Raw genomic sequence first — 13,738 nt, 5'->3', positions numbered from 1 at the left:
ACATCAAGCTCTTTGTCGGAACAAGAATAGTAGAGCAGGTTAGCAGCCGCGCTGAGATTTCTAATTAGTCTCCTAACAGCATGTCTTCTCACTGTGTGCAGCTGCTGTGAGCTGATGTAGCTTACCTTTGTAATGGAAGACACTGCAGCCCCATTTATTAGGTTCATGTAAACTAGTCAGCTCATCTGTGGGGACGGGAACATGATCCTCATCAATATACCAAGGAAGGTTTTTCCAGCAGAATAATTACTTTGATGCATGACCTGCATACGGCTACAATACATTGGATTTAAAGTCATAGGTAATTTTCCTTGTTTTACCGAAAATTGAAAACTGAGTGTTATAAAGTGAGATTTGGGATTAGCAAATGAAACCCCCTTTTAAATGATGACCTTTATTGTAAATTTGGGCGCAATTCTTAATGCACTACGCCAAGCATGTCCAAACCCGGTCTTCGAGGGCAGCTGATTTTGAGGTTTCGGTCCTCCCAACTCACTTGATGGGATAGCGGCCCTTGAGGACCAGATTTGGACATGTCTGGTTTTCGCCAACACAATCGTAGGGCTGGGCAATTAATCAAATTAATTCAATCACCTAATTATTAAAAAAAAAAAAAACTATTTAAAAATGAGCTGAATTGTAAAAATATTGTTCACAAGTGGCAGAAGCAATCTTTTACTAACTATTCATTTTGGCATTTAAGCAAGTAATGCTATGAGTATCTTTTTGTTTTTGAAACACTGTCGCTGCTCCAATAATAAAATTGCATTAAAATTAGTGGTTATGAATTATTGACCTACCAAAACACAATTACCTCATACAATTATTCCAGTTTGAATTTTTTTTTTTTAAGGGGGGGGAATACATATTTTGGGTTTGTACCTTGAAAAAAGCTGTGATTATTCTGACAAAAACAGCATAAAAATATTACTAATTTACATTATTCTTGCATCTGGTATGATTGAAAAGATTTGATGTGTTGAAAACAATAGAAATATTATTCCATTCATTTTTCAAACACTTTTATAATGGGAATGCATTCTTACATGCTGTGTAAATTCATTCAATGAACGACATCTGTAATTGCGAAACTTTGCATGCCATGCCGGTCATAAACTGAAGATTTCCTGTATATGTTTTGCATTTTTCTAATATCATAACCAAAAGTGGAGAACTGATTGGATGCATTGTGTTGTTCCTCTTGCATACATTTTGTAGTTCAGGTAGATATATATATATTTTTTTAAATATGGGGAAAGTAATTGACTAAACAAAAAGTACATGATGTCTAAAGATATTTTACTACATGGAGTGTAGGAAAGAGCCTTTAGCAAAGAACCTGACACAAATATTTTTGGCCTGTTGAGGCATGTTTTTTTTTTCTTTTTGCAAATATGCTCATAAGGAAGATATTTGGATGACAGTAATACAACCTCTTCCCTCGGATTATCTTGTTAGATCTCATGCTGCTTTTGTAAGCGCTGGATTGGACTTGCAGCATCTTTCACCCAAAATCTCATGTGCTAATAGTTTCAATCCAATGTTCGAAGAAAGAACCAACTCTGATATGTCATAGGGTGTAATTCACAAATGATGTTGATTGTTGACTGTAACAAAAATGTGTTCGGCATATGAGGAGCACAGAGTAGCAGATGAACGGAAAGATAGCGGTCAAGGAGAAATGTGCCACCAGTGCGTGCTCCAAGGTCCGCCTTTCTTTGGAAGATAGAGGATTTCTTTTTATTGAAATCTGGTAGATGAGCTGTGCAGCGTGGGGCTGCTATGACATGTTCTTCTTTACACACTGGGACAGAAAAAGACAAAAAAAAAATACAGAGTGTCGATGGAAGCATGCAGAGAGGGAGATTGGTGAGGCTGTAAAGTCATCAATTCCTCATACTCCTTGGTAACTTGGCACTGTCAGTGTGGCCAACCAAATTTATGGGCTTTATAAATAGACGCAGCTGTAATGATAGGGTGTAAGTGAGGAAAAGGCCAACTGTTTCACGATGGCCTACTTAGAGCGCCTCATTCTTTGCTCGCTTTCACACATATCAGGTCAAGATGCTCACAATCAAAGGCTTGATTGCGATCACGCTGATCTTGCCATGGCGGCATGTTAAAATGGCGATTACAGGCATAGTTGTAATCCAAGCGGAGATTTAACCAGGATGAAAAAAAAAAAGTTTTCCACGGTGAAGTGCAAAGTCTGCATAATGGAACACAAAATGTAACCACTTTAAGACGGCCAACTTTCTGATTTTATGAAGCATTTTGGATCAAATGCTCATGTTGGTTCTTTGACACACGATATTTTTATTTCAACATGCTGTACTGTTAAATGCAAGCGATACAATTTAACAAGATGCCAGTATGAAACTGAATTTAAATGTCTTCACTTCAAATAATTGTTTGGATTAGGCTCGTCCTTAGCTGTTGAATTTTAAGTATTTTGGATGATTTCAAAATGATCCAAACAGGAAGAGACTGTTATGGCAACCAGAGCTTGGAATGTCCACAAGCGTCTCACTGTCCATGATGTAAGCGCTAGATGACTAACATACCATTTATACATACATTCAGCTGTTTCACAGGATTTCCTTCTGTGTCTAAAGTTTTTAATGCAATATATACTTCCACTTGAATGACTTAAGTAAGGTTTAAAAAGGGACTGCAGAATATATTAAAGGAACACCAATGAACTTTCAGGTTTTGTTGATCATGGCAACATCTTATAGACAAAAGTGAAAGTGTTTTGATTTATAGAAAACTAAATTTAATTTGAGGACCAGCGCATAGCATCATAAAAGCCTGAGCTCCGGTTGCTTGCATTCGGACTTAATCACATTTATTTCTGTTTCTAGTGGCTTTGCAAATGATATCAGCACTTTTGTGTTTGTTCAATGGCTGGTTGTGTCCCTGAAGCTAATTGCTATTTATTGTTACCTCATAAATTTCCCATAGCTAACATTAGCATTAGCATTTTCATTTGAGTATTGGAAGCAACTGACGAGTCCCCCAAGAACAAATCCAGGGCTGCGTCAGTCGGAAATCCCTCTTTGCTTTTGAGCTCACGCCACGAGTGATAGCCGAGTCTGTGTTATGCCAATATAACCTGATTGTTTTGGTAGCCTCCTATTTTATTCGTTTTTTTTTAATTCCTTTTTTTTGTCCCCACATCAAAACTTTGCATTGATTTAGTTGTTTTTGCAGCTTAATCGACTAATTTTATTGCACATGTTTAAATTGTGTATGTGTGTGTGTTGTTTGTATATATATATATATATATATATATATATATATATATATATATATATATATATTTTTTTTTATTTTTTTTTTTTTTTAATAATAATATTTTTAAATTATTTTTTCTGCACTTCTTGCATGTACCATTTCTTCAGTGTAGTCTTGCACACGCATCAACAGAATTTCAAAGATGTGCTGTTCAGCTGCAGCAATTATGTATTTTGCGAATCAAACCTTTGCCATTTGATATATGTAGAAACACTGTGCCATGTAGTTAAAGTAATAAGTGAAACATCAGTTAAATCAGGGCAGAATAATTGGCTTAGTTTGTGTTTTGATACGTTGGCACCCAATTGTAGGTATGCATGTTTTTTTGTTTTGTTTTTTTTAATCCATACAGCATAATTTATTTCAAATTATTACTGGCTGGCAACCAGTTCAAGGTATCCTGCCCATAGACAGCTGGGATAGGCACCAGCAAGCATGCAACACTTGTGAAGAAAAGCTATTGAAAATGGATGGATGGATGGATTTTCAAGTTCTCCATTTTGAGAACCTCCTGGGAAAAACGTAGTACACAGAAAAACACACACACAATTTTTTTTGTAAGCTTAGCATGGCGCTTCTGCTTTGACGCCACAATAAAAAAAATGTACACATTTAAAAATACCTAAGTCAATTTAGGATCCACCACTCACAAACGTTTTAAGTTAGGGAACTGATCTGAACTTCACCACTCGGTGGAAACATGGCCTACTGTACTACCGGGTGGAAACATGGCTTTGATGATGGCTGCGGTAAGAGCTATTCCATCCCCCCCCCCACTAGCTCTGCCGTCACTGATCCTGTCCCTTGGCTCAGGATTATAAGCAGAAATGCAGGCAGGGACCACCCTCAGGCTACGATTGCTCTTTTATCTGTGCTGGTGTTGTGCTCTGATGGCCACTGTCAAATTGTAATGATTAGGCAGGGCAAATGAGTGCACGCAACTGAAGTTCCAATGAGGCGATACAGTCAGTATATAAAAACCGTCATTGCTGTCTTCCGACACTTTTCTTTGTCAAAACATAGAAGTGACAAGACTGCCGTCTGAAAATAGCTGTTGAATTAGAATGTTCAACTACATTTCAGAAGAGGATCTGGTTTGCGTAAAACCCCTGGAGCAGTACTTGAGAGGTGATTTCACTCCAATGTTTGTTTTAAAGGCCTTTTGTTGGATGAGGTCTTGTAGGTTTGAACTGTCTCACTTTTCTTTATGAATGCGTGACAGGCTGTGGAGGGTGACCAAACAAGAGCAGACAGAAGCACACATGGGGAAAGTATAGGTGAGCTCAGCAGAGGTTTGAAGAGATGGACTCAGCACGGGCTCAGCTTTGAACTCTATAAAATGGACTCTGTTCTGTTTGTCTTTGCTCTGTTTTAACTGTGTAGTCTCAGGTCACTGATGAATAACTCATTTGCCAGAAACCTTACAGGATGTCTGGATTAGGTGAGAGACATACTGGTCACAAGATGTGAGCAATGGATGCAGGAGGGAACAAAAGATTCAAATCATGGAGCTGACCCATCTTTTTGTTTAGTTTTAACATTGCAAGTACGACTACTAAAACACAATTATACCATAGATTGTTTTTGATAAAACACAATGTTCAATATTTTTTTTTATGTACGTGCTCAGTACAGTAACCACAATTTTAAATGTAGAGCTGCTGGCAAAAATCAATTAATGAATCCATTATCACATTGATCAATATCCATTTTTGATAATCAATTACTGTAGTTGCTAGAAGTTAAAATTGTCCAAATCTTTGGAATTTCTTCCTCTCACCAGTCGTAGTAGTAGTAGTAGTAGTCGTAGTAGTAGTGGTAGTGGTGGTAGTAGTAGTAGTAGTAGTAGTAGTAGTAGTAGTACCACTACCACTGCTAGTCCTCAATTGAAGCAGACATGGTCTTTGTATGGAATCAGCATAAGACATTTGCAAACATTTGCTTTTAGCTTTGAAAAAAACACTAGCACAAGAAGATGGATGGGTGGATGAATGATGGATAAATGGATGGATATGACTAATAACTGGATGGATGGATGGATATGACTAATAACGATGAATAGATGGATGGATGGATAGCTATGACTAAGACTGTAACTGGATGGATGGCTGATAACTAATGATTTTTCCAGCCCCATTTGTAACATTAGAGATATAAATCAACACATCCTTGTCAAATTGGTTTCTGCGTCTCACATGCAGACTTTCCATTGGTTCCATTGGTGGAGCCTTTTCATTCAAGCTTGTGCACTCCTGTGGCCCTGCTGCCAGCACAATGCATGCGTGTGTCGGAAGTGGATTTTTTTTTTTTTTTTTTTTTTAGAGTAACCTACATGAGAGTACAATAATCCTCTTCCTTTTCCGCTTTTCCCGAGTTGTGCCTGCAGGTGCTCCTCGGTTTCTGAGATCCTGTTTGCTTGAGAATGAGATTTATCATATTGGACCGGATGGAATTGGTGTCACTTTACCATCTACCACACTAGTCTTTAGAGAATTTATAGTGATGCTGTCGTTACTTTAAACTTCAAAGTCTATTCATTCAGGGTGACCTGGAAAAGTTTGGTTTCTCCATGGAATTCCAAACCAACCACACAATGAGCAGTGCCTTCTGGATTCCATTAAGTCCAACATGCAAAGGTCTCCCTGGATTGGGGCAGCTCATGCTGCTGCTTTGATTTCATGGTTAGCTCATCATCGCGACTCAAAATGTCACTACTTTTTACGGCCAGCTGAATTGACAAGTGAATGAAAGACAGACTGATATGGTGAGACTTCGTATGTCACAAGTCTGGAGTGATTCCACACAAACAATGCACTCATATTGAATTGTTGTTGGCCCTTGTTGATAGTACATATAAAAGGGACTGAAAACAATGAAGTTGCCTTTTTTGGAGAACACATTAAATTCAAGTCTGTGCTCCCCTCAGAGCAACCTGGCATCTGGACTGAATTAGAGAAATAGAGCCAAATGTTCTGTGGTGGGGAGCAAAGGGGGGGTGGCCTCCAGGGGGTGGAATGGGAGGCACTCGAGGAGCTAAATGAGAAGGTGATTTTGCGTTTGAAAGTGCTATACTCATACTCATGACGGGGAAATAACAGATGCATAGTAAAAAGGCAAGGAGGTGTATGGGTTTACCTTATATGGCCTCTCTGGTTCGTGACCTGCTGGGAAATGTACATAAAGGAGAAGTTCATAAAGCTGTGACTTGTATGCCACACTAGTGCTGCAGCTAACGGTTATTTTAATGATTGATCAGTTCATTGATTAGTTTGTCGAATAATCAAAACTTTTTTAAAAAAAAAGTGTTTATTTCCATCACTTTTACAGAGCGGAAAAAAACGCACTTACATTTTTTTATTATGATATGTTTACTAGTATGGTCCATGTCAGAAAATCAGCAAAATGTTGATCAGTGTTTTCAAAGATAAGTGCAGATATTTGTGACCATCTTATTCGGTGCAACGCAATGCTAATCTTTCATTAAGATCTGAATATATTTTGAAAATATTTCTTGTTGAAAGTAGAATTCTGGGCATTTGGACGATTTGAAGTTTAATTAATTGATTAGCAAAAATGTGTTTTGATTAATTTCGTAATTGATTACATGTATGGTCAGAAAGAAGAATAAAAATAATTGTTAATTGCATCCCTATTTTCAGAGTTTCATTTTCAATTGCACAAAGATGAACACGATGACTTGACACAAGAGTAAAACACATGAATATAATGTGTTTTTTTTTTTAGTTTGTGTAGCAAACTGACTTTGGATGTTTTCAATCATTGTGTGTGTGATAAGGAGGTCAGTTTCCCACCCCAAGGGGCGTCTGACGGCAGCCGGCGCTGGTTTGTCAATAGGTGATTTCGACACATGACATTGGGAGTGGCAGATCAATGCAGCCCCCTAATATAACTGTAATTTGATTGATTAGCTCTGTCCATTGTGGTGGAGCTGGATATGCTGTTGGTCAACATAGATTTGTCTGCCTTCATTTTAAAACAAGGGCCATTCAAAATAACGCAGTGGATTGCAGATTGAAAGTAGTTCTTCTTGTGAAGACAAAAGTGTCCACACACACAAAGGAAACATGCCTTGTTTTGTTTCTTTGTATAATTACTGGTACATTACATACTATAATGACATGGTGTCACACTTTTGCATAACTGACACAACAACTGCAATCCCAATGACACACCCAATGGTAGAAACAAAAGACTGACAGGGTTTTAACAGATCAGAACCATGCTAGAGTGAAGTATGGCCGAGCGATATTGCCAAAAAAAAATCTAAATTTTCTTCAATCATTCTAGACAATTAAAAATGTAATCTATATTAATTAAAAAAAACCCATCAAGCATTCATTTAAGGATTTCATTTTTGCTTTAAATGCTGTGAAATATATTCAGACAAATAATAATGTCATTTAAAATGTGTTTTAACATTAACTTGGCATAACTTGTACATAACTTGCTTAACTCACTTAACTAGCCGTTTTTGGTCGTAAAAAGTGAATGTAATTGATTTGATAATTATTTTGCTAATTACTTTTACAAGCTGAGTTGTGATTTTTTGTTACTTGAGCACTGAGCACATGTGATCTCATTCTAGGTGTACAGCAGGTGGAAAATGTGTTTTTAAAAATATTTATTGACCATTAAGAATAATGTAGTTATCAAATTAATCATATGCAAAATGTTTCACCCTTTACTGCTAAAACCCTTTTAAATGCCGCAATTAAGTCGTTAGTGCTTATTTTAAACATGTATATTAAACCACCCATTTTGCCACGTTTGCCAAATCTCTATTGCACCATTTAGCTCATTTTCAAATCTTTTTAATTAAAATAAAAAAAAAAGTTGAATTAATCGTCTCATGCAGCATTGGTGTATAGTTAGTTTGTTAACCTTGAGAATATTTAATAACTGAATTTCTATCAACAAGAAGGCTCATTTCTTGTGTCCTTTAGAGGCAGACAGCAGATGCTCCTCATCTCATTTTTCCTTTTTTTTTTTTTTCTTTCTCGCGTGGCGGTAAGACTGGGGGGAGGACATGAGCTCAAAGTGCCCTTTACCCTTGACTCTTTCTTCCCTCTGCATTTGTATTTTGAAGCCCGGTCGGGGTCTGCTGGTTAATTCTCTGCAAGAGGTATCATTCTGATTAAACAAAGCGCTGCGTGTTTTTGAAGAGGCCACATGGCAGAGTCTAGTTGGAGGTCCATTCACAGCCATTTTGGATGCATCTGCACTGCAGCAGCCCCTGAGGCTGATTAGCAGCACTCAGCAGCAAGAGAAGCAATCGCTCACTATCGCCAGACTCGTGTGTTTATGAATCCCCAAGAGCACAGACAAATGTAAAGGCCAAATGCCACTAGGAGTACACACACGCACACACATTGCATCTTGACTTCCTTTGCTTCTGTCTCGCTTTGTGCCCAGAGGACAATGCCGCGAGCATTGGCAAATGGCCAGCCCCTCTCATATCCATTAGGTCATGTTGGAGAGAGTTCTAATGCTGATGGATACTTGAGTGGCCCCAGCTCCACTTTCCCCAGGGAGACAAAATAAGCTTTTGGTTGCAAAGACTGACACCGGAAAGGGTGTAGGTGGATCTCCCTGGACGATCAGATGTTTGAAACGCAGTGTAAAACCAAACAGTTCTACTGAACTGGAGCACATGTGTTCGAAGGATTAACCCCTCAGCACAACACAGCCTTTGGCGTGTTGTCAATCCAAGGTTACGCAAACCAATATGCAGAAGCTGTAATAATGAGTGTTGACAAATTAATCAAGCAATTATTGAAGCTTTTTTTTTCAACATTCAAATTGCAGAGGGGGCAGTAAGTGACAGACCTACTTCTGATAAAATACAAATATTGCAGCCTAGAGTAATGCCCAACATTGTCTGATAAGAATTATGTCAGTGAGAATTACACGGTTTTTGTTTTATTTCTGTTTTACTATGAAATGTTAAAAGAGACTTGATTAAGTGCTCCTATTCCAACAAAGAACAATAGTCAGTAACAATAGGTCTGACGATCAATTATTCAAAAATAAAATCTGAATACTAAATCCAGACGTTGCTGGATAGAATAGCAGGAGTGAATTCTTGAATCGCTTGTTTATGAGCGCTATTAAAATAGCAGGACACCCCTCTCACTAACAAAACAAAATATTGACTATTGTTTTCCGAAGTAAAAGCAGACGTTTGTTTGTATTTCAATTCTTGGAATTTCTGTGGATTTGCACATTTGTAGGCTTCTAAACATTGAATTAATCTGGAAAACAAATCAATTAATTTGATTATCAAATATCAATTTTTTTGGTTAATCATTTTACTTCTAGATTATTTAATCCAACATGGTTTTCCATGGGGAAATATTTTTTAAATAAGGTCAATAAGGACTAGTGTCCTGGACCACATTTTATTTTTAATAAGAGCAATATGACTAGTGTCCTGGATCACATTTCATTTTATTTTTGTGAGTGTTTCTGTAACTAATGTAAAGCTGGAACTTTTTAGGTCTGGGTTTTTACTATCTGCTGTCATGGTAATGACTCCTCCCAAGATTGAAGGTGCTTGGCCCTGCACTGACTCATGACATTTACCCACCAAAGCTTATGGAATTCAGGGAGTCACTGTATCTTCCTCCACATGCACCGTTGACATCATAGCTTGCTTCATCACTGTTAACCTCACTTGGATTCAATGTATGATTCAAGCAGTGAGGGCAAGGTGGTGGAATTGGGGGTAGGGGGGTGAGAAAGGAGCAAACGAGTGTTCCATTCATTGACTGTCTGTGTCACTGGGTCATTCACTTCCTGCCACGTCATACGGTCAGCTGATGGTGTCTCAGGCCTCACGAGCTACTCTGTTCCTACATTTGAGCGTACCAGTCTTACATGATCACAGTCGTGTCTGGAGCACAGACTGAGAATAAAACAGGCGAGACTTTCTCACACTTCAGTGGTAGACTATAAACTCATGACACTCGTTCAATGGCTGCAATTTTTGTGTATTTTTTTTCCTTTTAATATGTGGGCGGAATTGGACTACAAGATATTTGGCTTCTTACACATGTGCCAGTGAGTCAAGCGAAAGGGCTTCACTGCCAAATATGGGGTCGTTCCAAGTTTCCTCAGTTTCCTGTGGCTATCCCTCTAGTGTGTACATGTGGCAGGTTTGACATGAAGATTTGGGCTTTTTAAATTTGACCAGCTAAATAAAACTTGTTTTATAACCTGATGCTTGAACATTTGATAAGCAATGTTTGCGAGGGACAAATAGATTAAGAAAACAGTCTACTCCTCTTGACTGTAGGCTGGTTAAGGTTGATGAGTCCAGCACCCTTAAGTGGGTACCCCCTTAAATATGTCTGATCTAAGGAGCTTTTGAGCAGTTAAAGCCCCGTCCTTCTCACAGTAAGCAGCTGAAGAGTCCCTGTCTGAGCTGTAGTCCCGCACTATGGTGTCTTTTCCCATCCCACTGTAAGCAGCTAAAAGGCCAGGCTAAGCCCAATGCGAAGCAGACAACCCAGGGGTTTTATCTGTGGAATGCTGGGTATCCTCACTGACGATCTCCTTTGCGGAAAGGAAGCTTTATTATCTCAAAGCCACATGTCTCCCCCTTTGATTGTCCCACAGGGTTCCTCTCTTTTCAATCTCACTTGAAAATATGCATTCATATTGTTGATTTTCTCTGACTTTTATGCTTATTTCAAAGTTCTTACAATGCCATGCCATTAAAATGAACTAGAGGTGCAATGGTTATCCAGCAACCAATGAATTACCCTGTTATTTTGATTATTTACATAAAACTGCTCAAAGCAAATGACCGATACTAGTATCGGCTATCATCACAAGTACTGTACCTTGAAATAAGGCTGCATATCTGCCCGATTCTGATGCTTGGTATCCGTATTTGCCTATCTCAAATTAAAAACGATATCACGAGACTTGTGCACTTTGTGGGGGAACTTGGGAACTGGGGTTAAAAAAATAAAAAAGTTTCAGTGATGTGAAATCTTATGATATATGCTGAGTTGGTGTGACCCTTCAAGTTTTGTGGTACTAGTGATTAATTTTTCTTTCTTAAGCCCAGTCAAAATTTAAATTGTATGATTATCTTGGTAATGAACTCTTTAGCTTCAATTTTATGTCTTTGTTGTCCCTTTTGGATTCTAATTGAATTTGCAGCCTCGTTCTAAAAGTGACCTATTCAAACCAGTTTGACCTCATAATGGAAGATAATGCTTATGCGGTTTTTTTGTGGTGCCTGCAGTTCTGTGTCCCTTATTATTTTCAAAAGCTTGCATGTGATTCACTGTGGCCTGGAAAAATGCAAAAGCCTAAAACAGTAAAATTCTATTTTGGGTCTAATCCTCACAATAATCGATTACACTATCTGATGGTCTGTGTCAAAAACCAAAACATGTCACCACTTGTTGAAAACGCGCCCTTTAAAATAGCTAGCTCTATTTGATTCTATATACTATTACTTTCGAGCTATATTAATGTTTAGATACTGAACAGCATATCATAAAGTGTAGGTTGTAGAAAAGGTCAAAAATATATTTTCTGAATTGAGCAACTTTTGTGTGGTTCATATTTATTTACCCATCATCCAAACAGCTGCTTTGACTGTTGAATATTCTTAGAAACTATAGCAAGATTGTGATCAATCATTGAAAGGTTTATGACTCTTAGATCTTATATTCCTTCTTCCTTTTACTTGGTACTTATCTTGGTCTAAACCACATCTTGTTTTTCAGTTTGACAAAATAAACAGTCTCTTCTTGAGTAAAAAAGTGATAAACTATCAGCTCTTGTGCTTACGGGATGGATCTCGGGTTACTAAAGCAGCGTAGTCTGTATACCATACCGTGCATGGGTTGTGATTTAAAGTAGCTTCCTGTTTCCCCAAGGGTGGCTTACAGTTTACCAAGCATTCATTATTAATACGAGGTCATGCTACACGATACATCACAAGACTCTACCCAGCTGCCGTCATGATGAATTTGCCCCTGTGGTATGGATAGTGAACTATACAGGGTTGACAAATGGAGCCCTTGCTGACATGACAGCCAAGAAGCAATTCAGCATGTTGTGTTTTTGTGTGTTTTTTAATGGGACTAGACTAGAGCACTGTGTTGTTTGAATGAACAGAAAAAGCCCTTAACTCTAACTTAGAAATGATGTATTCCTTTTGAAAAAAATACATTGTCACATTTCTTGTAGATCATTTTATAGTGTTTTAATTAGGGCTTGAAACGACTACATTTAGTCCCTTGGTTTAAAAATGCTTGTGGCATTTTATTCTTGCCCCAGGCGTTATTCTTGCATGCCGGCAGTTTTTTTCATACGATACAGCGTTTTGTTTTGTTTTTTTCTTAAAAAAATCCATTAATTTAGAGTAAATTGAGTTCACTCAGTTGAGGAAATATTTCCAAAAAAAAGGCTGAACAGACCTCATTTAGTCTTAGTTTATATTGTTGGAATCTGCTTAATTATTAGTAATTCTTGTGGTAAAATTCAGCTTCATTTTTCAACTGGCCACCAAAAATTTGACATCAGTCATAGTGTCTTGTCAAGGAGTCCAAATATAGTGCCGTCATTGCACCGCTTGTGGTTTTCCTTGTGTGTTTCTGTATCATGGTTGCTTTCACGCAGCAGCTGAGTTCAGTGTCTTTGCTGCATCAGCGGTAATGACTATCAGCGGTGAGACGAAAGTGTTATCTACAATGTGTATTTTTAGCACATCGGAAAAAAAAAAAAACAGGCATTGTAAACAGTTCATGATCTCACACCAAGACTGGAGGATAAGGCACATAATTACTGTAGCTTTGTACGAACAAAGCCTCATGGGTACTGTACATTTGTTAATTATTAATGTCTCTGCCAAAACAAACTTATCATTACTTCCATTTAATAATAAGTAATCATTTTCCATGTTTAGGTTTTATTTAGATTGTCTTTTTATCTAGCTTGCTGGTTCTGTTGTCGAGTCTATTAAAAATACTAGAGGTGTTTTTGGCCAGAAGATTTTTTTTCTCTCGTTCATGACATAGATTTCTGCATTTGACGTATTCAAGTGTGCAAGCCTAACCGTGAAAATTGTCATTGATCAACGCGTGATTTATTTTCTTCCAGGTGCTGCATAGTGAGAGGGAGGCAGTGGCTGCGGCATGCTGAGGCAACTCCCCCTGACTCAGGATGAGTGTCAGAAATGGCGGTGCCGCCGTGGCAACGTGTGCAGGTGGAGTAAAGGGGGCGCCAGGTCTGCTGACGAACACCAACGATCACAACGGACGCTCCTACCTGCTCCAGATCTACCCACGGCTTGCTGCTGAGTCATCAACGTGCTGCAACCTGAGGTGGGAGGCCCGCACTGTCGCAAAATTGTCATCAGCCTTTTTTTACACGTAATTGATAGACACTTATTTATATT

The 13,738-nt window shown here is 38.2% G+C and overlaps 1 protein-coding gene across 5 annotated transcripts in view; it reads left to right on the top strand.

Annotated features, from left to right (window-relative positions):
- The window catches only part of myo9bl (myosin IXb-like), a 52,652-nt gene that overhangs the window by 4,007 nt on the left and 34,907 nt on the right, over positions 1 to 13,738 (top strand). For all 5 annotated transcript variants that reach the window (XM_088425461.1, XM_088425459.1, XM_088425462.1 and 2 more), the window contains exon 2: positions 13,441 to 13,664. In XM_088425461.1, coding sequence (XP_088281587.1) covers positions 13,504 to 13,664 — 161 coding nt within the window. In that variant the 5' untranslated portion in view covers positions 13,441 to 13,503. The remainder of the gene's footprint in view (positions 1 to 13,440; positions 13,665 to 13,738) is intronic.

The sequence above is a fragment of the Hippichthys cyanospilos genome, chromosome 10 (genome assembly GCF_059441005.1).
Source record: "Hippichthys cyanospilos isolate Australia breed blue-spotted pipefish chromosome 10, RoL_Hcya_1.0, whole genome shotgun sequence".
Lineage (NCBI taxonomy): Eukaryota > Metazoa > Chordata > Actinopteri > Syngnathiformes > Syngnathidae > Hippichthys > Hippichthys cyanospilos.
The sequence above is the reverse complement of the archived record's forward strand: the minus strand, read 5'-3'. Positions and strand labels throughout refer to the sequence as shown.